General features: G+C 46.4%; 1 protein-coding gene across 1 annotated transcript in view; it reads left to right on the forward strand.

Moving 5' to 3' along the window:
- Window positions 1–27,985, forward strand: part of LOC144115117 (uncharacterized) — a gene marked incomplete in the record, with an annotated part of 149,375 nt that overhangs the window by 29,489 nt on the left and 91,901 nt on the right. Inside the window, 1 exon segment of the mRNA XM_077649281.1 lies at window positions 5,617–5,670. Coding sequence (XP_077505407.1) covers window positions 5,617–5,670 — 54 coding nt within the window.

Here is a 27,985-nt window from a genome sequence, read left to right on the forward strand (position 1 = left end):
CAACCGGAATGTCATTAACGTGGACCGAGTTGTGGGCACTCTTTGTAATGCATCATGCGCGCATGCGTAGTAATGTGGGATCCATATGGACCTTCAAATGGGGGTGAGTGGGGACCTGGTATGACGTGACATTGCATCGTTGTCACGTGACTAGGTGTGACGTCATATTACACCGTCGTCACGTGACTAGGTTTGACGTCACATTGCATCGCTGTCAGGCGATCTCCTATTATGTCACACTCATGTGATGTCATCACTAATACTAATTAGTCTTAGCGTTACCTAAATACATCAGTAAGCATTGATTAGGCAAGCTGATCAGTGTATGTTAATCAGCGTTAATTAATGATGTGACGTCATCATCTTAGTCACGTGACTCGTCGGCTCGCGACGTCACATGGTGCCGTTTCTTGCGGACACTTTTTTTTGCGGATATGACGTTGAAACTGAGCCATCTAATGATTTCGCATTAATAAAAGAAGCCACTCGCTGCTACATAGACTTAATACAACGCTCCCCTGTTGGTGTTCTACAGTCGCAGCGTGTTTTCGAAGGCAGCAAACAGAGGACTGGAAAGAACGTTTGCTGGGTGGCAAAATTTTCATCTACACTGAGTGTTCTCGCTATGCCGGATAGGGCTAAAAAATCGAAATATATTGATACGCAGACGTCACAATGGAAAGCACATCGGCGACCAGTTTCTTTACATTCGCTGTTCTCAAATCTAATAAGAGCATAGTGAATACCCCCCCCCCCCCCACCCGCTTTTTTAATTTCTGGTGAATGGTGTAGAAGGTCTGTGTTTGTCGATTGCCGGTCCGTGCGTGAATGAGCGAGAGGCTTCCAATACGAACAAGTGTACGCGAAGTATGTTGACACTGATAAGCTAATAATTAGCTAGTGAAGCAAGCTTAATGAATTAAGTACCCTCCGTCGTACTGGCTGTAACCGCGTAAGGGACACCCCTGTCCGCAGGCCATATACTCTCCGAGGGTTCATCCCAGATTATAAGCTTCTCCTATTGCATGGACATCAGTGGTGTCTGTACACACCTTATTAAATAATTACAGGCCGCTGAGTGCCGCTATTGTAATAACTAGTCATGACAAAGGTACCACGTCATTTTGGATTTGCTGTCTCACTGGATTCTCTGAATTGTTTTAACTGAAAAACTTGTTAATCATTTTTTTTCTTTGTTTTGTTTGTTTTCTGAGGTCGAGTGGCAGACCTCTGGGTCAACATTTGAGGTTGAGGTGAGGTTGAGTGAGGTCGCCAGTGGCCTCTGGAAAAGTGAGGTGAGGGCGTCTCAGGAGACCTCAACCTCAACTGATCAGGTTGAGGTTGAGTGAGGTCGGCAATTTTTTTTTTTTTTGAGGTTGAGGTCGAGATTTTTGAAGTCAAATGCCCACCTCTGCATGTTATGTTTTATGGCACGGTACGCGATGCACAGACATGTGAGGAAGGGTTTCAAGTTGCTCAGAAATGTTAGCATATAAAGACAAAGATAGAGAGAGGGGCTTGGGGAGGGAAAGGGATTTATTACAGAAAAGGCGCGAAGGTCGGTCCAGGCGTTACATAATTGCTAGAAGCTTGCCTTTTAACTGCACGTCGCTCGGTTTCAGCAGTTTTCGGGTCGTCGAGACTTCTGAACACGCTGCTTCTACGCCTTCCGCCGACATTGGTGGCTCAAAGGACCGAGGTTTCCCCGTTTTACCGAGATTTCTATGAAAACGTGTAAAATTAGCCACAATTCATTGGTCCTAAAAATATTGCATGAATAAGGGCTTATTGGGACACTTGTATCTGCGTGAATAATATTTTGTTCTTATTTCGTTTTATTCACTTTTTTTTCCTGGTAACTTTCGCCTCTAGCATTCTCGAGCCAACGGCGTGAGAGTGTCCGTTTTTTTCTGTGCTGAGTTGTGTGCGTCCCTTTGCGTTGGAGTCCTTTCCATAGTCACGAGGTGTTTGCGTGCAAACACGCCCGTTGTGTTAGCGCTGGCACGAAAGATATCGCATTTTCCGGCTATTCGCGTGCTTTGATTTCGACAGGATACTCTCACGCACATCGTCCGTGGGGAGTCTCGCGATCGAAGAGCCGATATCGTGTTCCCGGAGGGCACTGGCCTTGTCGGCCGGCGATACGGGATTGCACCCGCGCGGAGGAGCAGATGGAGATATTTCCACAACTTTCTTCAAGCCCTGAGTCGGAACGACACCATCACTGGCAACGCCTGCCACTGCTGTCGAAGCACCGTAGTGCCTATTAGAGACAAAATAATTTGTTTGAAATGGTAGTGCTGACCGCGGCGTTGTGAAATCTACTTCAACTCTTCAGTTTCTGACAGCACAGTGGTAAAAAAAAAAGCTTAACACATAGTGACTGGCTAGTTGGTTCTGCATACTGGAAAAATTGCAGCGCAGCAGTAACAAATACGAGACGAGAAGGACGCAAACACAAGCGCTTGTGTTTGCGTCCTTCTCGTCTCGTATTTGTTACTGCTGCGCTGCAATTTTTCCAGTAAAAAAAAAAGTTCTGTGATTCAGATTCGATTCACAGGGGAGTCCTCTTTCATTTGTGTCTATGTCGTCCTTGTTTCCTTTGCGCTGCACCTCTCCATGATGCCTCACAGACTGGCCCACACGAACATACTAATCGATTCAGAGCATGGGCTTCACCGCTCAACGCTGATTGTGTTCTGCTTCACTGCAGAACGTTCAGGTACTGCGGTGAAGAGTGGCACAAGTGCGCTTTCGGCACTTGGCGACCGTCGACGTCGTTATGTTCGCCTTGCTTATCTGAGCGAATGACACTTGTGATTTGGCCTCTGGTAAATTGATGCCTCTGTGACGCGGCGAATTTACCGGCATGGACAGGGATGCTCTGTAGAGAAGTTCAGACGGAGACTGATTTATATGTCTGATTACATGTAACAGGCTCGTGGGCTTTCTTCTCCGAAGACAACGCCTAGCATACTCCATCTTGTGGAGACAGAGGGGAGGAGGAGAGCGGAGGAGGACTCGCGCTTGTCTCATTGGGTGTTGCGGAGCGCCTTTCGGCTGATAATTCCGCCTGTCAACCCGTGGGACCGTCGGAGCGCGCACGCCAACAACGAGCTTGCTATAGAGGCGCCCTCGTGCTGCTGCTTTTTTTTTTTTTTGCGGCTTTCGTTTTGAAGGGAAGCTTAGCGCGACAAAGCACGGACAAGAGCCCTTGCGGGCGCTAAGCATCCCTTTTCAAACTCGTCCCTTGTCAACTGTAGCCAGAACTTTCCACTGCGCTCTGCTGCTATGCGTCGTGGCGGCCACGCTTCCCGCAGCGCCGCCCAGGGGACGCGGTGTGAGCGCTTTGCCCATTTCGGAACTCGCGTGCGGCGTGCTTATCTGCGCTCTTCTCTTCTTAACCCGCCGCGTCCCGAACTCTTCAGCTCCGTGGTGCCCGTTGGGGTCGGCCTGCCTTCGTTGCGGATCGTCCCTATTGATGCGTGGCGCGCGTTTAATGGACGGTTCGTTTCATTTATGGCGATTATTTTTTGTCGATCGTCTTCGCGTCTTGTGTGGGTTCCCTCTGTTTAGGAGGCGTGACCGCTGGATTTTTTTTTCCCTCTCCGTTATCGGGAACCATGTTTGCCTGGTGAAAGAAGGAGGGAAGGGAAAAAAAATGGATAGGACGAGTACACAATGCCACCTGCGCATGAAAAACAAGCGCCGCCCGTTTGGTCGTCCTTAAGGCGAGATCAATACGCTTTTTCCGCTTGTGCGGCCAAGTGCGGTCGATGTGGGGCCCGTCTTTCAGGGGTGTGTTTATCCGCCTGGTTATAGGGGCTGCTCCAGGACGATGTTATAGTTGGGATATTCAACAAAACGGCAAGAGGCAGAAATGTTCCCTAGTGCCCCGCGCGCCCTGGGTGCTCTCGGTACTGTTTGCTTTCTTTGATCGGGCAAAACCGCGTGGCTTGCTTGAGGGCACAGTTTTGGTCTTTATCCGAAGATGATATTCTTGCCCCAGGGCGTGGTACTGTTTTGTGAAATTGCGTGTTCGGCAGCAGAAATGTTCTGGAAGAAAAAAATGCGAGAACAAAAAAAAATAAACTAGGGGAAGCAAACGTCGCTGGTGGCAGCTACAATTAATGGATGTGATGTGTTTCTATGGTAACCTCTCATTCCTGAGATGAGGAAAACAGGAAATAAAAATAAAATGCATGGTGTTTGCGTGGTGGTTCAAGCTTTTTCGACTAGGAGCCACAGAAGATCTCAAATCTGTCGTGTCCTGTGCACAGAAATAGGAGCACCATGTCAGCGTGCCTACATTAGAACGCAGGCCATCTTCGGCAGTTGCTCCACCACTGGAGTTAACTGCTGCAACGGCAAGGGTCGGCAGCTCGCTGCGTTGTTGGGTTGATGTGTTGGGCGAATAACCGCTTCTGATGTCCGTTAGTTCGGCAGAGTATCACAGAAAGAGGATCTTCCATTTAACTTATTTTATGCCACGTGGAACCAAAGGGAACAAGCTTGTTCAGCGATCTTTCAGTGCTTTTAGTTTAGATTAATTCGCCCTCGCGGCGCGAGTCATCGTCGGTGTCATCGCTTGACTGAAAATTCCGGGGCGCGTGTCAGGGTTCCAGCTTGTCAGAGTTAATCCGAAGCCCTGCACTACGGTGTGTCCCACAGCAGCTCCTTTGGCTTGGCAGGTAACATCAATTTACTGTTACTTCAACTGGCAGAGACGACTGCGTGGTTAGTCGGTGGTTCCCGATTTCAGTTTCTGGACCAGGACTACCGACTAAGCAGCTGGCTTCGATGAAACAGGAACGGTTTCCCTTCATGGCCTGATGACCTGAATTTCGCGGAAAGCAAACTCGCTTTTATCGAAGTCCCTGCACACTGCGGATTTCGTGACTGATGCCAGCACGGCCACCGTTTTACGTGGCGCTTGCGGTACAACAGGACGTGCTTTCCATGTCTGCCACCATGGCCAGGTGCGGCGCTGGTCAACACTCCCAAAGTTGGGCCACACGTTATGTAAATACCTTCGAAAGTATGAGATGGAACAGCTGCCGCCGTAGCTCAGCTGGTAGAGCACTGCACATGTCATGCCGGGGCCATGGGTTCGGATTCCCCCCCCCCCCCCCCAGTGGTATCTTTTCTGCTTTCTGTAAAATGACCTCCTATATAAAAATAATCATGGAGTTAATTTCCTCTTCTAATCAACAAAACCACAATTAAGTAACACTTGCTAGTATTTTCCTTGGTTTCAGTGGTTGTTGGCTCCCTTTGCACGTGTGCCAGTGCCGAGTATTTCGGTTAAATAGTGTGTGATGAAATGTGAAGGGTAATCATCTGTGAAACTTGACAGGAACGTGGTCTGCCGCAGCTGTTGCGACGCTAAACGCTCACACTAAGGAGTCTGCGTTTTAACTCCATGGTTCATGCCGCTCGGCAGTGTCACTCATGCTACTATGAAGAAAGAGTAATACTTTAAGGGGCACATATTCAGAAACGGCTTTTTTGTTTTGGTCACTGTAGATTTGTGTGCTCGTAAGATACATTACGTGCAATTTTTTGTTAATTATGCTAATTATCTTTCCTTTTCTTTCTCTCTCCTTGCTTTCGCAGTACTCAAATGTCTGAGGCTGGCCAACGATGTGGTGACACTGAAAATAAAGAAAGGTATGTACTTCTTTTTTTTTATTTGTTGAGTGTATTTGTGTCCAGGCCTGTCTGTTACCTTTAGTTCTCGTTTAAGGCCTGCATCTTCACTTTGAGGGGTTTTCTCCGCAATTTTCTCGCACGACTTGGCATGCCATTATAGTTGGCCTTGTTCTATGCTGATGTAGTGTTTGTTAGGCATGTTGTCACTTGCAGTTAGTCCGGCCTTTCCGGCATTATTTAACGCACCGGCGTCACATGGACCATGTGAAGATCAAAATCTATTAGGAAGAAGAAGAGAAATCAACCTCTTTGGGTTGCACGCAAGTAGTCGTCTAATTGAAATGTGCAAGTTTCCGCTTGTCTGTGGGGAGTAGCGCACCGCTAGATTTCGAGCTGTTCGCCTATGGAGCGCTGGAGTTTATAATTTATTGTCTACTTCCGCGGTCCATGGGCTTTTCCTTTAGAGTATGTGCTGTTTGCCTAGCACATTGAAGCTCAGTTCGATTAAACGCCACCTCTTATGTGTCATTACTGGAGTGCCTAATGTGACAGTGTTGGGTAGCCAATCGCGTATTGTGCTTTGTGCACAGCTCTTCACGTCATGGAATGAAACACGCCGCTTGCGCCCGTGAGGCTAGTTGCACATATGAGCATGCACTCTGGTCCATACAGGTTGTTCGCATTCCACAGCGCGTGTACAGCACGCTTTTCCTTCGCGCCTGGGAAAATTAGGTGAAAGCTGCCATTTTTTTTTTGCAATATCAGAAATTCGAGGCATTGAGATCTCGAAGGAATACATCGCTGCTGCTTCTGACAGGTGTGTCGAAATTGGTTTAGTTTCCGAAAGTCACTAAATAGTTGATGTTTTAAAGGTAGTGCAATAGACGAGGACAGTGAAAAAAAACAGCGCATGTATCAACTTAAATTTATTCACAAAACACAAGATATATACACCCCATCCCTGGTTAAAATCCAGCAGAGGCAAAAAAAATTAACCCCCCATTTATTTCGTTAAAATAAATGCAACGTAGGTGCGTTAGCACTATATGTACGGACCCTTCATATAGGTTACTTATGATGGTTTGATAGACAATGTAAGCGGCAGCTATTCACACAACGCGGCTTCTGCCTTTGCACTTGGCTGCAGCTGACGTTCATGGGTTCTGTCCTTTCCACGTGGAAGCTCACGGGTGCCTTTTGTGTTTCGCCTTCATCTAAAGGCAGCTGTACGATGTTTTTTTTTTTTTTTCTGCATGCGCACGCGTCCTTGCGACCATGCGCACGGGCGCGTGAGGACGCGTTGCGGATGAGCTGCTGTACGATAAAGTTTGCTGCATGCGACCAAGCGGACGACTCCGGCGTTCTGATTGGCGTGCTCGTCAGTGCCCCCCGTGCGGCAGCACAGGCATGTGCCGTAGCAAAGCACGAAGATATCTTGCCGTACGAATACACACGCACTGATATTGTGGCTCACCCGAGACATGTTTAGCTGTGAGATTTTTCGTAGCAAGTAAAACCACGATCGGCTGTGATAGCCATGCATCTCGGCGCGGCCGATTCTGATGTCCGCGAACGAAGTTGCAACAAACTTTGCAACACTGCAGGCGAGGTTCTAAAACAGCGTCGCGGGAAACGATTAACGTTTATGCTATTTCTACTTCAGAAAGTGAAAAAAAAAACATCGCACCGCAATCCTGACACAACTCGTTTGACCGCTAGTCGGCTAGACTCCGCTGAAGACCACCCATATATGCAACCGTTCTAACTACAATCTAAGATTTTTACCTCCTAACATTTGAAGAGTGCCCCCATTGAAAGTTACGCTATACCCTAACATGTAATAACGATTTCAGATTGACGACGCGATTTGTATTGTGAATTTTCGGAGATAAGGATACGGTACCAGAACAAACTATAGGTTAGGAGTAAATATTCGATCGTTTGTAACTATAACAGGGAAATTCACATAGCTGAGATCAGGCACAGGTTAAATCACCAGTTATCCAAACTAGCGCATTGCAACATTTTTGCATGTATTATAATTGCCTTTATTTTGTAGCTTTTTCATTAATCCATGCACACTTTAGTTATCATCTATAAACGTTGGTTGTCACTGTCAAGTAAACAGGCCTCCTTGCTGTCTGCCCACTTAACTGTTATTGCAAAAGACAATTATCTATTCATCGAATAAGAAGTGTGTGTCTGAATTGTGCATGTATTAAATATTCCTTATTTAAACTGTTGTCGAATACGAGCCCAAATGCACGAGAAAATTATGACATTCTCAGTAATTTGGAATATGTAAAATCAGCTCTAACTGCAGCAGTTGTGCACTTCACAGAAGAGCGACTGTGCAACAGTACTGATTTCTCTCTGTAATGTTATTCGGTCTGTTAGAAAAGCCCAAATAAAAATAGCACAGTGTGGTAAGAACTAAAGGGGCCAAGCTATCTACCACTGCGCTGAAATGCATGGCTTTGTTTTTTGCGCAGTGATAACGGACAACCAGCTTTATTTTAGCAGTCATTCCTTAACTCATATTGAAAAGAGAATTGCACAAGCTGGAATGCAGCAGTGCAAACAAGCCTAGAGAGTTATACTCAGAGCCAGTCAATGGTGACACATGCAGAAACAAGATGGCATGTTGTCTGTACAACTACAAATAATTCTCAAAGTGCCCATGCGAATGAAAACAAAGTAGTTGCTTAGTACTTAGTAAAAGGCCATACATGCCTTTTACCTTCAGTGTAAACATAACCTGATGTGGGAGTTGGTAAAATGGCTTGCATCTGGACAGCTCCTGGTTGAGCTTGGTCAAGAATACTTCATATATTGAGGGAAACAGGATGCATTGACCATGCATAGTGGTTATCTCAAGCATAATTTGTATAAATATGTTTACAAGGTGAAAGTTGTGTTGTTGCAAAATACAATGAAATAAAAGATAAGCAATTAAGTGTGTGTAGAGTATTTATGCATATATCTACTCATATAGCTTTAAGGTAATATTTAAGAATTTTTTCTGACCAGAAAAAAAAAAAGAGGGATCGTATCAGTGATTCTGGTTCCAAAAACAGCAGATAAAAGTGAGCATTGTCTGCACCACTTGTCTTGTACAAAATTTTGGAACGTGCTAGCTGTTATTAGCAACATCTTCTGCAAGGTAAAGCTTATTTCATTGCCAGTTTGGTTTTCAAACTGCCAAAGTTCCCTTTAGGCGTACTTTATTTTAAAATGACTTAGTCGTTAACCTAACTGCTTGAAGATCTTTGCCTAGACTATGCCTATTTTCAGCTTCATACAAAGAGTGTATGTGAATTTAAACAGTCCTAGAAAGGCTGCATGTATTAGGCAAACAAATGTCTTGTTTTGTGGCCTCCTCTTTCAAAATAATGCACCAAAATGATAATCCTCCTCAGGGCCTTATATGAAAACTCGTGTTACTAATGTAACTAAAACCGCAACTCTAAGAATAAATTAATATTGAGTACAGGTTTGTGCCTTTCCATGCATTTCACTGCCGTCAATGTAATAAAATCACATTCACACACAAAATTCACAGCAGCTGTAATCTGACTCCATTGATGATGACAGAACTGTATGTGAAACTTAGCTTTATTATAGAGGAGAAGGAGGCACACTTTTATAAATACTGTAAATGCTGGCCCCATGACATACCTCTGTTCAGGAGAGCAAGCTGCCGGGCTAGTTGGTGATTCAAGTTGTTTACTAGGAAGCGCAAAAAACAGACGACGGACGGAGTAGGGAACACAAAAACACGTTCAGGAGCGCTAACTACCGTAAAAACCGGACTATAGGTCGGACCGGAATATAGGTCGACCCCCCAACTAACGAATTCTAAAAATGAAAAAAAAATCTTTTTCAATGGAAAAAGTACCGAAAGTTGCCCTTACCTTGAAACAAATGCGATTCAACAGGTTGCACATTGGTGACAGTATTTATTTTCATTTAAATGCTGCTCTAATGTACACCCGGCCAATTTTTCAACAGTATCACATGCCCATCGAGCCGCGTGTTTGTCAGCACCTTATCATCACGGCACGGAGTAGAGAAAACAAACGAGGTACGCGCATGTCTACACATGCGCTTACTCTGGCTTCTTTTGCCGCTCCATGCGATATCTCTACCGTTTTCACGTGGATGAATTCGGCAGTCACAGGCAGCGATCTTGCACGCAGCTCCCGGACAAACTCCACAACCTTTTTTTCCAAATCGCGATATGCTGCGGTCTGCCCACGGATAGATGTTCTCCTCTGGTTGCTGCAAGTTGTAATACGCAACTTCTGCCTCCGCCAGTACCGAATGATCTTTTCAGATACTGCAAATTTGCGCTCTGCCGCCAGGTTGCCATGAGCTTCCGCATACCCAGTCACGTTTTTCTTGAAGGCGACGGTGAATTGCCGTTGGGTTCCGCTCATTTTGAAACAAAATGTGAAAAAGCAGCCTTTAACCAAAATAGCTTTGCAACAACGAAAACGTAAAATGGAGGTGCCACAACGTCGCCGCGCTGCTGCTGATGGCAATGGTGATGGAGGCTGTTGACTTTAGACGCCCATCGTTGCAAGACTTCTCTAGTTTTTCCGCCAATGACCGGTATATAAGACAGGGGTCTACTTTTCGCCATTGTTTTTTGAAAAAAAGTTCGACCTATATTCCGGTTTTTACGGTAACAACTGCTTATTCATGCTGTAGTACAGGGGATATACAAGATCAGAATATCGGGCATGCGCATAGAGAAGGCACAAAGGCCGCACATCAGTCAAGCACACAAGTTAATCAAAAAACGAATTTAAATAAGCACATTCAGCTGAATATACGTACACAGACGTGTCACTGACACAACGATCGGACAGCTTTCTGATATAATAAGACTCTTGAACGAGCCTAGCCTTATCATTATGGCTCTTGCCAAGAATCGTGGTCTTCTCCAATTTTGCCCTACACTTGCACGAGGCAAGGTGTTGCACGAGATTTGCACTAGTGTCTTCTTTGTGCCTTCTCTGTGCGCATGCTCGATATTCTGATCTTGTATATCCCTTGTACTACAGCATGAATAAACAGTTGGTAGTTAGTGCTCGTGAACGTGTTTTTGTGTCCCCTATTCCGTCCCTCATCCGTTTTTTTCGCTTCCTTCTTCACAAAGTGACATACCTGGCTGGCCTTTTCAGATAAGGATAAGGATCAAATGACATACGCACATAAAAGTCTCATGCGTAAACATACGCACCTAGCATTTTAACCACATCACATAATGGAAGTCTCTGTGTTGCTTCGCTTGAAACAGGGTAGGATACCAGCACAAAGAAAATAAGACATACTGACACATATCAGCTCGTAATGGAGACAGGTATGGCTGACAGTAAAAACTATTCATTCAGACCTATTAACATTGAGAAGAGCGTGTTGTCGGGCAAGTTGGCTTTGCATGATATAGAAGAAGTTAGCGCAAAACTTAGACGTCTGTCGTCTTGTGTGTTTCTTCTCTGTCTTCGTCTAAGTTTTGCGCTAACTTCTTCTATATCTATTAACATTGGCAAATTGGCTAGGCTCAAGCACACGGACGGTTGTTCTGTTGGGTAGGAACTTGCCATTCTCGAATAGGCCATTCTCGAGCATGCAGACAGTTGTTTTGGAGGGTAGGAATGTTGATATTAATAGTGGGATGGCAGACCATATAGCAATCACTGAAGACTAGTTAAACAAAACAGTGAAAGGAAGGTCATTAATGAATGTAAGAGAAAGGGGAGGGCCAAGTATGATGCCTTTGGGGTTGCCCGAGATTCCATAAAATGAAAGGCAGGATGAGCAAGAGTTAGCATGGCCCAACTACTGTTAGCTGGCTAAGATCACTTAAATCCCGCTCAGAACAGTATGACGCAAGGCATTATTCTATAAAGGATTTTATCGCATGCTTTCTTTAAGAGACTAAGGTGCAAGTGTATGCCACGAAGAATGAAAAGTTGGCTATCACAGGAATGCTTTTCAAGAAGCGTACCGATTTGGAAGGAACAATTTAATGGGCCACGACAAGTTAGCAGTGTGAGAGTGCGTAGTGTTTTTCATGATTAGGAACCCATCCTAGCCATAGAAATGGTGCAGTGATTTGGTGCTTGTGGCGTTATCAGAACTAAAAAATTTACCACATTCTGCTGTATGCAGCCATACCTCATTAATATCCGCCCTGTAATATGATGGCTTGAATTATGGACAGTATTTCTGGGGATGAAACTTTATCAAAGCATTCGTGCCTTAACATGGAAACTTGCTGTTTATACAACTGACAGGGTTTAAATGCAGAAAGCTCATTGGGACCTGCATATTTCTGTCGTGTAATATGCATTGCAATGCGAACGTCTGGACTGTGGTAACCAGATACTATAACACAGCGCAAGGACTGTTAGAAGTGTTTGGCGCCAAATACAGACTGAATCATATGGCTGCTGCACCGTGGAATTGCCCTAATACCACTTGCAGCATAGTGTCCACTTTTTGTTAAAAACTGAACTGCCAGGCACACCGACTCTCTCCGCTTGCACTTTCTGACTGACAAAGCACTTCTCTTTCTGGTGTCAAAATCACTGGCACTGACAAGCTCGGTGACTCATTTCCTGGCACACTTTATTCACTACACAAATTAGTTAATTAAGTCGCTCGCTGACTGTATAACCTTTTGGTTATAATCTCACAGATGTTTACTTGCAACACTAATTTAATGTTTTTTTTTAAACAGAGCACACGGCAAGAAGGAAAAAAACTACTCAAGTTAAAGCACGTAGGGCACGAGGGGAACTCAGCACAGGTGCAAAGCAGGGAATCTGCAAATACAATACAAGCAGTGTGGGAATTGTTTGAAATTAATTATGATCTCAGCCTCGACAGGTCGACGGCTGCACCGGCACTGTAGGAGTTTCAGAAACGGCTCAACATCAGCATTGCAGAGCCAACCACCGTGCAATAGCACTTAGCACATTTTGAAAAATCCAAGTAGACTTTGTTAACGTGGTTTGGCAATATGAACAAATATGGCCCCGTCACGACCATACGACAAATGTGAACAGGTGTGTGTCCACGAAAACCTATAGCTAAGCATTGTGGAAGGTGCAAACAAGCATCTACATTCAATAAAACACATTTAGAAATGCAGCAAATGTAAAGAAGGCTAAGGAAATCTAGGAAGCATTCTACATTTCTGACAAAAAACATTCTCATAGGCCTACTATCACCGTCATCCAGCAGGCCAGCAGGCAAATAATGTTCATTGCAGGCAGTCACAGGTGAATGAACACAGCAGATGCATGTGTGCATTGATGACATATGCGTCTAAAGGCTTCGAGAATGTCTGAGACATGCTGGTACAGCTTACTTAGGAAGTGCTAGTCAACAACTGTTCGACATTAATAAATCCAGGTTGTTGAGCACCTCGGCAACAACAGTGTAGTGAAAGCAACAATAAATATGGGATCAGGTGCTGATTCAAAGAGTACAGTTTCTATCCCGATTGTCATGGCTCACGGAGCACTTCGAGATCGCTGCATTTTACCAGTAGCCATGGCAACCACGATAACAGACTTAATATTGCCAAGCATTTTTCTAAAATCCATCTTCACTGTATGCTACTGAGCAAAAAAAATAAATTGCAATCACAGCATTTTACTGAAAATGCTTTTCATTTTTAATCACGATTCGCTGTTATGGATACCTGTATGTACAGTTCTGATCCGGAACCAAAGCGTTCATATTAATGACACAATTGTAAATGGGTTGACTGCTTTCAGAAGCGTAAGCATCTGCGGTGGTCTTTTTTCTTTTTTAGTATCAGATAAAATGAAATGCTCATGAAAAATATCACAGCTAAACATGTCTCGGGTGAGCCAAAATATCAATGTGTGTGTTCGTACGGAAAGATATCTTCGTGCTTTGCTACGGCAGATGCCTGTGCTGCCGCACGGGCGCCTTTGACAAGCGCGCCAATGAGAACGCCGGAGTCGTCCGCTCGGTCGCATGCAGCAAACTTGATCGTACAGCACCTCATCCGCAACGCGCCCTCACGCACCTGTGCGCCCTCACGCAAGGGGGTGTACAAGGCTGCTGTATGATCATTTTTTTTCTGCATGCGCACGCATCATTGTGACAGTGGGCAAGGGCCGAACAATGGGGCGCATGAACGCATCCGCCTGTGCATACAAAGTTGGTCAACTTGAAGTTTTTGCCGCGCGAGCGGATGGTCGCATCGCGCTATTGGCTGCTGTCCCGTGACATAGCAGCGCAGCGTTACCAGGCCGCGCCTCCTCAGCAAGATGGCCGCCCGCGAAGCGGAATGAGAAACCAGGCCTAGTAGGTGGTAGCTGTGCCGAGAAACACGTAATATTGGCCGCGTGTAACTATTATGAGTGTTGACAGTGACTTCGAGCTTCACTGTGTGGAACAGCGGCAAGCGGCAGTTTCCCCCAAGTTGTTTTGTCGGCGTCTGCACCGAGTTGATCGAGCGGCCTTCAAACCTACGCTGTCTACACAAGACGTAACAGTGCCGGTGTCGCGAAGTGTTTATTTGGAACCGTTTGTGATAGTTACAAGTGTCCTTTATTCGCGCGAGGATATCACGAACAGCAGCGAGAAGCAGCTCCCCAGGTTGAATTTCCGGTGCATACAGCAAGCTTCACAGTGCAGTGGCAAATGTCAAGTAATGAAAGTGATTGCGGTCGTAATGAGTGCTCTTGCGTCAGTCAGTGATATCGCCTGCAACTATAATTACGTTTGAAAGGCTTACTACGCACGCTTCGTTTTCCGAATGCTGAAATGAACTTAGAGCTGTACAGCAGATCCTGGTTCAGGTGCACTCGTGTGTACTGAGTTTGACAACTGCCGTGAGTGCGACGTGATGAAATCGAGCTCTGCAGCGAGTCGCAGTCGTTGCAGCTGTTGCAGTGATCGCAAGCACAAGTCGTTGTGCTGCGGCGTAGCCATCACCGATATTGTTTGTAGTTCGTGTGTACTGTGTTAGATAACCGCCGTAAGAGCGACGAGACCAATCTGAAGCTTGTGTTTTGCGTATGCGAAACGACCTCGGCTGCACGGCTGTTGAGATGTTTTCTTCCGGGACTACAGAAGCGCTGCCAGCATTCTGCGGTGTTGTGCTCCATAAAGTGCAATTTGCGACTATGAGTGGCCGGATTACGACCATACGCCGGCGGCACTGTGAAATCTGTGTGAAAACATCGGTGTGCATGGCAGCTCTCACATCTGGAGCGTCTTTTTTTATTTCCTGCCGGGCTATGGGGGCCTATATCTGCAATAAAATTTGCACGACAAATTGAATGAATTCAATTTCCCCTGTATGTGATCATGGTCTGAGCCAAAGCAGTAGTGTTAAGTTTGGGTTGTAAGACGTTATGACCAAGTCACGAAGACTTAAGTACGAACAAAAGCCATTGTCGCAACTCGTTCACTAGTGTTTCACAATGCACAAGTCTGTAATATGTGCCGATTAGTGCAGTTCTTTTTCATGAGCATTCCATTTTATCTGTTACAAAAAGAAAAAAGACCACAGCAGGTGCTTGCACTTCTCAAATCAAGCAACCCATATATAATTGTGCCATGTTAATATGAACACTTTGGTTCCGGATTAGAACTATACATACACAGTTTTCCATAATAGCGAATCATGATTAAAAATGAAAATCGTGATCAGTAAACTGCCGTGACTACAATGTATCTTTTGCTTAGCAGCATGGGGTTAAGTTGGATTTTAGAGAAATGCTTGCAATATTAAGCGCGTCATCATGGTTGCTATGGCCATTGGTAAAATGCAGCGATCTTGAAGTGCTCCGTGAGCCATGACAGTCGGGATAGAAACTGTACTCTTTGAATCAGCACCTGATCCCATATTTGTTTTCACTACACTTCTGTCGCCGAGGTGCTCAACAGCTTGGCTTTATTAGTGTCGAACAGTTGTTAACTAGAGATTTCTAAGTAAGCTGTACCAGCTTGTGTGAGACATTCTCGAAGCCTTTAGAAATATATGTCATCAATGCACATGCACACATGCATCTGCTGCATTCATTTACCTGCGACTGCCTGCAATGAACATTATTTGCCTGCGGGATGAAGGCGATTGTGGGCCTATGGGAATGTGTTTGTCAGAAATGTAGAATGCTTCCTAGATTTCCTTAGCCTTCTTTGCATTTGCTGCATTCATTAATTTGTTTGCTTGAATGTAGCTGCTTGTTTGCACCTTCCACAATGCCCAGCTATAGGTTTCTTTGGACACATCTGCTCACGTTTGTCGTATAGTTGTGACGGGGCCATATTTGTGCATATTACCAAACCACGTTAACAAGGTTTGCTTGGATTTTTCAAAATGTGCTAAGCGCTAGTGCACTGTGGTTAGCCCCTGCAATGCTGACGTTGAGCCATTTCTGAAAGTCCTACAGTCCCGGTGCAGCCATCGACCTGTTGAGGCTGAGGTGACATTTAAATTCAACCGATTTCCTTACTGTTTGGATTGTATTTGCGGATTCCCTTCTTTGCACCTGTGCCAAGTTCTCCTCATGTCCGACATGCTTTAACTCGAGTGGTTTTTTGTTCTTGCCGTGTGCTCTGTTTAAAAAACATTTAATTAGTGTTGCAAGTAAACATCTGTTTGATTATAACAAAAAGGTTATATAGGCAGCGAGCGGCTTAATTAATTCATTTGTGCAGTGAACAAAGTGCGCCAGGAAATGAGTGGCCGAGCCTTTCAGTGCCAATGATTTTGACACCAGAAAGAGAAGTGCTTTGTCAGTCAGAAAGTGCAAGCGGAGAGAGTCGGCGTGACTGGCAGTTCAATGTTTAACAAAAACTGCACGCTATGCTGCAAGTGGTATGAGGGTAATTCCACGGTGCAACAGCCATATGATTCAGTCTGAATTTGTCGCCAAACACTTCTAACAGTCCTTTCGCTGTGTTATAGTAGCTGGTTACCATAGTCCAGACGTTCGCTTTGTAGTCCATATTACATAAAAAAAATATGAGGGTCCCAATGGGCTTTCTGCATTTAAACCCTGTCAGTTGTATAAACAGCAAGTTTCCATGTTAAGGCACGCATGCTTTGATAAAGTTTCATCCCCAGAAATACTGTCCATAATTCAAGCCATCATATTACAGGGCGGATATTAACGAGGTATGGCTGCATACAGCAGAATGTGGTAAATTTTTTAGTTCTGATAACGCCACAAGCACCAAATCACTGCACCATTTCTATGGCTAGGATGGGTTCCTAATCATGAAAAACACTACGCACTCTCACACTGCTAACTTGTCGTGGCCCATTAAATTGTTCCTTCCAAATCGGTACGCTTTTTGAAAAGCATTGCTGTGATAGCCAACTTTTTGTTCTTCGTGACAGACACTTGCACCTTAGTCTCTTAAAGAAAGCATGCGATAAAATCCTTTATAGAATAATGCCTTGCACCGTACTGTTCTGAGCGGAATTTAAGTGATCCTAGCCAGCTAACAGCAGTTGGCCCATGCTAACTCTTGCTCATCCTGCCTTTCATTTTTTGTAATCTCGGGCTACCCCAAAGGTATCGTACTTGGCCCTCTCCTTTCTCTAACATTAATTAATGACCTTCCTTTCACTGTTTCATTTAACTAGTCCAGTGATTGCTATATGGTCTGCCATCCCACTATTAATATCAACATTCCTACCCTCCAAAACAACTGTCTGCGTGCTCGAGAATGGCCTATTTGTGAATGTTAATAGGTCTGTATTAATAGGTTTTACTGTCAGCCATACCCGTCTCTATTACGAGCTATTACATGTCAGTATTTCCTTTATGCTTGTATCCTACCCTGTTTCAAGCAAAGCAACACAGAGACTTAAGATATGTGAGGTGGTTAAAATGCTAAGTGCGTGTGTTTACGCATGTGACTTTTATGTGCATGTGTCATTTGATCCTTATCCTCGTCTGAAATGGCCAGCCAGGTATGTCATGGAGCCAGCATTTACAGTATTTATAAAAGGGTGCTTCCTTCTCCTCTATAATAAAGCTAAATTTCACATACAGTTCTGTCGTCATCACTGGAGTCAGATTTCAGCTGCTGTGAATTTTGTGTGTGAATGTGATTTTCTTACATTGCTGGCAATGAAATGCATGGAAAGGCACAAACCTGTACTCAATATTAATTTATTCATAGAGTTGCTGTTTTCCTTACATTAGTAACATGAGTTTTCATATAATGCCTTGAGGAGGATTATCATTTTGGTGCATTATTTTTAAAAAGGGGGCCACAAAACAAGACATTTGTTTGCCTAATGCATGCAGCCCTTCTAGGACTGTTTAAATTCACATACACTCTTTGTATGAAGCTGAAAATAGGCATAGTCTAGGCAAAGATCTTCAAGCAGTCAGGTTAATGACTAAGTCATTTTAAAATAAGGTACGCCTAAAGGGAACTTTGGCAGTTTGAAAACCAATCTGGCAATGAAATAAGCTTTACTTTGCAGAAGATGTTGCTAATAACAGCTAGCACCTTCCAACATTTTGTACAAGACAAGTGGTGCAGACAATGCTCACTTTTATCTGCTGTTTTGGGAACCAGAATCACTGTTACGATCCCTCATTTTTTTTTTTCTGGCCAGAAAAAATTCTCAAATATTACTGTAAAGCTATATGAGTAGATATATGCATAAATACTCTACACACACTTAATTGCTTATCTTTTATTTCATTGTATTTTTGCAACAACACAACTTTCACCTTGTAAACATATTTATACAAATTATGCTTGAGATAACCACTATGCATGGTCAATGCATCCTGTTTCCCTCAATATATGAAGTATTCTTGACCAAGCTCAACCAGGAGCTGTCCAGATGCAAGCCATTTTACCAACTCCCACATCAGGTTATGTTTACACTGAAGGTAAAAGGCATGTATGGCCTTTTACTAAGTACTAAGCAACTACTTTGTTTTCATTCGCATGGGCACTTTGAGAATTATTTGTAGTTGTACAGACAACATGCCATCTTGTTTCTGCATGTGTCACCATTGACTGGCTCTGAGTATAACTCTCTAGGCTTGTTTGCACTGCTGCATTCCAGCTTGTGCAATTCTCTTTTCAATATGAGTTAAGGAATGACTGCTAAAATAAAACTGGTCGTCCGTTATCACTGCGCAAAAAACAAAGCCATGCATTTCAGCGCAGTGGTAGATAGCTTGGCCCCTTTAGTTCTTACCACACTGTGCTATTTTTATTTGGGCTTTTCTAACAGACCGAATAACATTACAGAGAGAAATCAGTACTGTTGCACAGTCGCTCTTCTGTGAAGTGCACAACTGCTGCAGTTAGAGCTGATTTTACATATTCCAAATTACTGAGAATGTCATAATTTTCTCGTGCATTTGGGCTCGTATTCGACAACAGTGTAAATAAGGAATATTTAATACATGCACAATTCAGACACACACTTCTTATTCGATGAATAGATAATTGTCTTTTGCAATAACACTTAAGTGGGCAGACAGCAAGGAGGCCTGTTTACTTGACAGTGACAACCAACGTTTATAGATGATAACTAAAGTGTGCATGGATTAATGAAAAAGCTACAAAATAAAGGCAATTATAATACATGTAAAAAAGTTTGGATAACTGGTGATTTAACCTGTGCCTGATCTCAGCTATGTGAATTTCCCTGTTATAGTCACAAGCGATCGAATATGACTGTACTGCTAACCTATATAGCTTGTTGTAGTCCCGTATCCTTGGCTCCGAGAATTCGCGATACGAATCGCGTCGTCGTTCTGAAATCGTTATTGCATGCATGTTAGGGTATAGCGTAACTTTCAATGGGGGCGCTCTTCAAATATTAGGAGGCAAACACCTTAGATCGGAGATAGAACGGTTGCATATATGGGTGGTCTTCAGCGGAGTCTAGCCGACTACCGGTCGAACGAGCTGCGTCAGGATCGCGGTGTGATGCCTTTTTTTCACTTTCTGAAGTAGAAATAGCGCAAACGTTAATCGTTCCCCGCGACGCTGTTTTAGAACCTCGCCGGCGGTGTTGCAAAGTTTGTTGCGACTTCGTTCGCGGACGTCAGACTTGGCCGCGCCGAGACCCACGGCTATCACAGCCGATCGGGGTTTTACCTGCTACGAACAGTCTCGCAGCTAAACATGTCTCGGATGAGCCACCATATCAATGTGTGTGTATTCGTACTGCAAGATATCTTCGTGTTTTGCTACGGCAGATGCCTGTGCTGCCGCACGGGAAGCACTGACGAGCCGGAGTCGTCCGCTCGGCCGCATGCTGCAAACTTGGTCGTGCAGCACCTCATCCGCAACGCGCCCTCGCGCGCCCGTGCGCATGGTCGCAAGGACGCGTGCGCATGCAGAAAAAAAAAGCGCGCGGCCAAGCGCAGTCACGTGCCACTTTATAAATATCGCGGGTTTCTTTTTTTTTTTTTGAGATGGGACGTTTCTCAACATTGTCAGCAATTTTCGCTCAAGAAAAATTTCCGCAAACGTTAAAAGTACAAAAAATCGCTTTTTTTTTGTTTAAATGATAAGGGAATTCGGGCGCATATAAAGTGAATGAATCAATGAATAAAGCCTTTACTCAAAGGAAGGGATGGCGCTCGGTCACTGTTGGCGAATTAGGAGGAGGGATGGAGGTGTAGGTGCAGAGGCAACTTCTATAGTCGGTCGTCTGGATGGCCTTCAGAGCTGCGCGTCGTAAGCCAGTCGAACTCCCTTACACTGCACTCAGAGCAGGTCGTTCTCACTACCGTATGCCGCGATGGCATGCGGTGCTGCGGTGCTTTATCTATCGGGTGTGCTAGGGTGGCCATGTCTTCATGTAGTGTGCGCTGAATTTTGTGTCTCCATCGCGAGAAAGATGGGCTAGTCCATATAAGATGTTGTCGATCAGCTCCACAGTGTTCTTGACAGTGGGTGCACCTGTTGTGCATAGGTGCGTCGTGTGTGGCAGGAGATCGCTTGTGAACTATGGACGGGGTGTACGATGCATTTGCAATAACTGTGTTTAAGAAGTTCCGTTCTGGCCGAGCGAGCTGTCCTGTAGTGTCAATCACCGGCGCAGGTGTTACTTCCGCTAACCGACGCCTGCTTTCTGCTTTCATTTGGTGCGAACGTAGTGCATCAGTGCATGCTTTGCCGGGGGAGCTTTCATTGAACAGTTTTCGCTAAAGATTTTGATCGGCAGGTAGGCTTAGCGCCAGACCAACGAGGGCAAGAGAGGGACACGGGACGAGCGCTGCTTGTCCTCGTTTGTCGCGCGCTAAGCCTACCTGCAAATCATGATTTACCAACTGGCCCAAAACTGCACTTTGCTAAAGGATTTTGATCTACCGGGTTCGGCATGAAGTTGGGGTGTGGGGCGTTGTGCGTTTGATCAAGCCCACCCGCCTAATACGAAGACCTGGCCACGACGATTGCGTACAACCCTGCTCCATTCAAGCCTTCGTGTAGCGCGTTGTCATTTTTTTAAAACCGTGGTGCGAGTTAGCGGAACGCCCTGTATATTCCGATTTTTGCAGTATTTCTCAGTCTCAGGCTCCTGCTACAAACAGCGAGCAAGCTGCTCCGACATGCTCTTGGCCATTCGCACCACTCACACTGTAGCAATTTTCCCACATGCATGCGCGCCATCGAGGCTATGGATACTGTAGCCCCGTCTCCAATTTCTCCAAAACGATTACATCGTCGTCTCCAAGTTCTCTGTTTTCGTGATTTCACCTCCTCGAGAGTCTGGGCGGCAAGTGGAATCGCCTAATCGAGTACGTTTCGAGAGCCACGCGGGCCTCGCTATCTTGGCAGTCGAACGACGCTTTGCGTTATGGCTTAGCTCCACATTAATTCGCTTCCGGTGCTTCAGCTAATCGGTGAGCGCTGTGCAGCACCGAGCAGGCTGATGCACGGAAGTCTTCCACTTCCCCTCACTTTGTCTCTTTTTTGTTTTCTTTATTCGACGCAGTCGTCCCATTTTCCGAAATTCCGGTGCCTCGCGTACTAAAGATCCCTTACGTACCCAGGAATTATGGACAGGCGCGTTTTTTTTCGACGGGAAGTTGTTTATGAACGCTATTTTTTTCTTGCGTATCTTAAGATTGCACCGTAAGAATCATTATGTCCGGAGATTCCTTCGCGGGGCGCTTGTGCTTTTCTGCCATTAATTTTCAAAAACGCACCCCATTGCTTTTCAATGTGGCGGTCTTAACTATTCGGCGCGAATGCAGGACGAACTTTTGATTCAAGATTCTGCTGCGCATCAGAAGGTTAGGACATTCCCATGAATGTGTTCGTAACAGTATCTTACAATAATGCGCAGTCGCCTTAAAATTAAAAGGGATCTCCGAGAAAGCTGGATTTAGAACATCGAGCGTGTTACAGGCCGTAACCAGCCGCCTCACTGTACGTCGCACAAAATCGACATTTCTCGGGTTATGGTCCCGCCTGGTCCGACCGTAACGAATTGAGTATGTGCGTATTTCAGTTACGCCTTATTATTAAATCACTGCGTACACCTTAAAGTAAAAAAAAAAGTTGGTAAAAAACATGGTAATCGCTTGGTTAGAGTAGTGATGTGTGGTTACGTCTCGCGCAAGAAGAGAGACTTTAATGCCGCGCCAGCCTCTTTCCTCGGCCACTAATGCTGTAGGCGGAGCCCTGCATGGCTGAAGCGGAGGTACCTGAGAAAAAATAAAGAGGCCGGGAGCGGTGCATCAAGCTTATCCGGTACGCCGTAAACGCACGTTACCGGACTGCGTGAATTATTCCCGTGTCTGCTGTGCATAGGCCGCGTTATAACGAAAACCTCTTCAGGTCCGGTATAGCGGGAAGCGACGCACTGGCTGGCGTCGGCACCGCTGTCGCATTTTATTTATTTATTTTTGTAGACGGGGCACAGCCAAGGGAAATGCGTCGCTCCTTGCGAACGGGTTCGGCTTGTCGCGCTCGGCCGTTTTTCTCTGCTCCGCGTTGAGTAGTTGTTCCATATTTGAGACGCAGCTGAGCGAGTACCCCCCTGCCAACACTGGAAAGCAAAGCGAATAGCCTCACGAACATGCCCATACATTCTTGTTGGCGGCGCTCGGTTTCAGCAAGGCCGATCGAGCATATCGCTCGCCGTTGTTCGATTTATAGTATAGTCAGAAGATTAAAGGCCAGTCAGGTTGAACAGGCCCTCAAATATCCTGACCCTTCCTGGGCTTCTTTCACTCGCTTGCCATCATTCTGGGTTAATTTTTTTCAGGGACGGCTACTTCTGCGTAAGTGAAAATAATATATCCCTCCCTATCGCCGGTTTCCGCGTGATAGAGTGGAGGCGGCGCGTTCACAAACGAGTCTTCAGAAGACGCTGCACATTGGCCCATGATTTCTTAGTGATTACTCTTACAGGACGCTCGTAGTTCTGAGCACAGATCTCTCTGATTATACCAATCGCTAAATTCCCAAACTCCGAAGCTCTGGTTGGGCTAAAGTGTTTGAGAATTGTCACGCCTCTTGCGGCAATCAGATGAACCTTGAGGGCCATTGAAAACAAGAACGAAAGGTGGCTGGGAGCCTCCAACAAGTTATTGTTAAGCTGATTGTTAGGCGGGGCCACAAGCGGCATGACACTTCAGAAACTGGCCGCAGGTGCTGGCTGGGTTTCGACTCGGTGTTTCGTGACTGGTATAGGATTAAGAAACTCTGGTTCAAAGAGGAGACGAAAAGTCTTGTTGACGTAGTAAGGTCAACCCGAGCGAATGTTGTTTCAGAGTTCCTGTAAGTTTCGTCGAACCGGCTTCCTTGCAAGCTCCAAAGAAATGCTTGGATGATTCTCAGGGACAATGCAGAAACGATTTCACTTTGATGATTCTGACGAGCGACGACCCACCGCCACCTGCGCAGTTAGCAGCGTCGCAGCTGACTGAGGACGATTTGATTTTCTCCCCGTGCCACTGTGTAACTAGCACCAGTGGCATAACCCGCAAATGGTCGAACACGTTAACCTCCGACTGACTGCTAGCAATTTGGAGGCGGGCCCATCTAAGGGCTGTCGGGTTCAGCGGTGTGCCCGCGGCGACCACCAGTCTGCTACAGCAAATACGTACAGCGCAGCAGCATAGTACAAAAGTGGCCTATAGTTGACTAACGGTTGGCCTGATTTGTTCGCGTGAGCGCGGCAGCGGAATTCCTCTTCGGCCATTTAATGGCAAAACTAGTGAGGAGCGTCGACGTTACTGCGAAGAAGGAATTCAAACGCCTAGTAGAAAAGCAAAAATGAAAATGCTGACGGCTTTCCCCTTCACATAAGTGTGCTGTGTTTTCGCTGTTGCCCAAGCATCGAAATTCTAAAATTAAAGATCCTCAACAGTTGCTGTTTCAGATGGGACTTTTCTTTCCGTGCGTGCGTGCGTGCGTGCGTATAAGAGAGAGCGAGAGACTAGAAGCGAGAGAGAGAGAGAGCCGCGGAAGGGCTTTTACAAAAGGTAACAAAAAGCGAATAAAGCTTTGCCCCTGTTGCACCATATATGGTGGACCAGGAGGCGAGGGTCAGCTCCAGTGATCTCCCACTTTGTATCGCGTGTTTGCTCGGTAACAGACGAGTTCTCGCCTGGATAATGTGTAGACAGTGCGCGAAATCGAAATTCATTTGCATCGGCCCCCGCATTCCACCTTAAGACGCGGGCCCACGTCGGGATTCGTCCCCTTGGTCAACATTTGCTGAGCAGTCAAGTTGACAGTGCATTGCACCACGCCCAGCTCCTTCCGGTGCGGGTCGAGAGGCCGGTTCCATCCATGCCTGTGCTCGGCACCTCGAAACGAGCTCTGCGCATCCCCAGAGTCGCCCGAGTGACTTGATAACGTGCTCGCTGTGCGAGCCATCACCCTTTCTTCGCTCGGGACCAGACAGCTGCCAATGCGTGTCAAATCTGGCCGTGTGTGGGCTACTTAAAGGGACCCAGAAAGGGGGTCCCAATAAAGGTGCGATAAGTCTGGGATGTTAAAAGACGACGGTTCATAATTATCCTCCAGCAAGGATCATTTTAATGCGTTTTGTGGAAGCTGTTACATGCAGATAAAATTTGAACTTCCGCGTCTTCGCGCCTTTCCCTCTCCTCTCGCACGCCAAGACGGCGGTGCTCCTCCGCCGGCCCCACTCACTCACTCGGCCCCTCCCCTACCTCCGCCGGCTGCGGCGCGCGCGGAGTGGCCTCGGCCGCGGTAGCGCGTGACGTCGGCAAGAATTTGCGCTGTGAACCAATGATTACGCCCGGCTGCTGACGTCATCTGCACGACGTTACGTCGTCTGCCAGGTTTTCGTGCGAAAGCCCGGCACCGCGCGTCGCCGCGAGGTGCGAAAGCGGGAATTTTTAAAAATGTATTGTAAATTTCCCGCTCGCTTTTGAGGCCTCGTACGCGGCATGGACGATCGGTGGCCTGTACTCTACATAGTGGAAGCATTTTAAAGCCAAGGTCAAACACCTCTTTCTGTGGCCCTTTAACTCGGACTCTTTTTCGGCGTCAATTCACAACGCCCGATGAGTAGTGGGAGGACTGCTGATATCCCGCGGCTAAACGCGATTTCGTCGGCAATGCACAAACTCGACGGCGCTCTGCGCGCGCTTTCCGCCGAGAAGCAACCGTGGTGAAAAGGCGCCATCGCGCCGCAACTGAGGGCCACTGCAAATACTATATATCCGATGTGTTGGTCGGCTCATCCGCACCCGCACTTCGGTCGTGTACTGTCCGGTCGGCATACGCTGTACTGTCCGGTTCTGCATGCTTTTTCTTGTTTACTTTCTTGCCTTGTAGCCCGTGATTCGTCGAAGACTGGAAGCGTCTCAGCGCGATGTTTACCGTCGCTGGCCCACTTTGCGCGCACCCGCGTCCGCGCATGTGTGTTTGCGTGCGTCTCGTTCGACCGCGGCATCGTAGAAAGGAGGAAATATTTCGAAGTGTGTCCCGTGTATTTCGGAAAGTCGAGCGCGCACTTTCAGCTTGTCCGCCGTCCCCGGGAAAATTGATTCCGGCTTAAAGACGCCTGCTCGAGACAGCTGTCCGCCCCGGGGGTCCTCTGGGCGAAATTGAAACGCAGGCGGAAACAACTCATCTCCGAGCAGCAGTCCGCGAAGCGGTGCAGACCAGACTCGGAGCGGGCTGTGTTCGTGGGTAAATAGTGAATGGTTCGTTGAGCCACATTATAGCGTTTCGGCTCAGCACCGAACATCAGCCCATGGTGGGTAGCGTCAGTCGGGCATCACGACAGCGGCCAGCCGCTTTATTTTCGGTCGGTGTTTTCGTGTTTGTCTCACTGAAGCTGGTTGCACCGAGTTCCCAACGTGCGCATGCAGGGCGCGTTACTTTTGCTGCCCTGTATCTGTTCACATCTGTAAAACGTACACACACACACACACACACACACACACACACACACACACACACACACACACACACACACACACACACACACACACACACACACACACACACACACACACACACACACATATATATATATATATATATATATATATATATATATATATATATATATATATATATTAGCAGACAAGGTAAAGTTAATGAAGGGCCCGTTTGACAAACTTATGAAGGGAGCCAACAGTCACCGAAACCAAGGTGTATAGGGGAACGTTATTTTTTTTTAATGTGTTATGCTTATCAGTGGGATAATATTACTTAGATTAATAAATCGCTTAAAGAAAATTACTTATATAAAGCAGCAGAAAAAACAACCATGCCGCCGGTGGGATCCGAACCCACGACTTCCGAATATCGCGTCCGGTGCTCTTACCAACTGAGCTACGGCGACGGCTGCCCAATCTGCTGCTCTCGTGGGTATCTATGTTTATTTGGTGCACGCGAACCTTGAGAGTGTTCACCAGCGCCACCCTCGACCATAGCGGCGGACGTAGCACGTCCTGTATTACCGCGAGCGTGACGTAATTTTCTTTAAGCGATTTATTAATCTAAGTAATATTATCCCACTGATAAGCATTACACGTTAAAAAAAATAACGTTCCCCTATGCACCTTGGTTTCGGTGACTGTTGGCTCCCTTCATATATATATATGTAGTAACGTTACTAATGGGCCTAGTTGCTTTTTCTTGCTTGACTTCATTATGGCGCCACTCTGGGTACGAAACAGCGAGACGGAGCTCTGCGTGCCTGTCTTGTGATTTTTCGTCCCTATATAGCTGTTTCGTGCCCAGAGTGGCGCCATAACGAAGTCAAAGACATACAAGCCTTAGTTTCGACCTTTGGGGTCTTTGGGAATTGTGTTCCGTCGTGTTTCTTTGTCCGCTCTTCTCGAAGTGAGATGTGCGCGATATACGAGGCTGCTTGGGCGTAAAGGTTCGGACTGTATGGAAGGGAAGGCTTAGTTGGCACCCAAAAGCCAGTTGTTTCCTTTTGCATCGAACTGGAAAAGGAATAGTGCAAAAGGCTAGATAAAAAAAAAACGTATTGCTCTCATGTTTTTGGCGAGCGATCTTTGATTCCGTGTCAATAAAGTGCCCCCCCTTTCGTTTTGCTTCGAACTATCCGTTTTCACAACTGCGTTGGAGCGCGGAAAGTTCCGGATGAAATGAAAGCGCTCCAGGTCGCAAGCGTGCTTCCAGTAGTGGCGCCTATAGCTCACCTCGGTACGAGGCGGCGGAGTTTCATGAAACCGAGCCAATGGGGTGCGCTGTAGAGGTACTGAATGAGCGTTACGTTTCTGCAGTTGAGACCGCGCGCGTTGAGTCATTGCAGAGTCGCACAAATACAAAAGACAAAACGGAGTCGTGGCGTCGCGCCGTGCTTGCTTTCCAAGGTGACCGTCTGCCGGGTGCATGCGCCCCAGATCGTCTTTCGCGGGCACCTTCCTGTCCGACCAGGCACCTCACAACGGGTTGGGTTTCGACATCCGGGCGTCGGCCGACGGCGCCAAGTCGAGCAGCAAGCATTCCCAGACATCTGCACACGGCACGTAGCTTCGAGGGACCGTATAGTACGTGCATCAAGTGCCGTCATTGTTTTTCGGACACTCTCTCCGACGCCCTTCCCCGCCGTCGGCTGAGTGCGTCCTCAGAAGGTCACCCCCATCATTTTGCGTTTTGCGGGCGCTGTTCCTTGCGAACTGTTCGGCAGGATTGGTCAGCATGGGGTGGTCAAGTGGAGAGGCGTTGTTGAGCAGCGTGCTTTCGTTTGCCGGCATCAGCAATAAACTCGTGGCTTGCAATCCTGACGGATGTGCGCGTTTAAAAGCTAGTTTTCGTAATGTGGAAAAGGGCCTGCACCCTTACATTTCACACTTCGGCGACG

Source organism: Amblyomma americanum, chromosome 1 (genome assembly GCF_052857255.1).
Source record: "Amblyomma americanum isolate KBUSLIRL-KWMA chromosome 1, ASM5285725v1, whole genome shotgun sequence".
Taxonomy (NCBI): domain Eukaryota; kingdom Metazoa; phylum Arthropoda; class Arachnida; order Ixodida; family Ixodidae; genus Amblyomma; species Amblyomma americanum.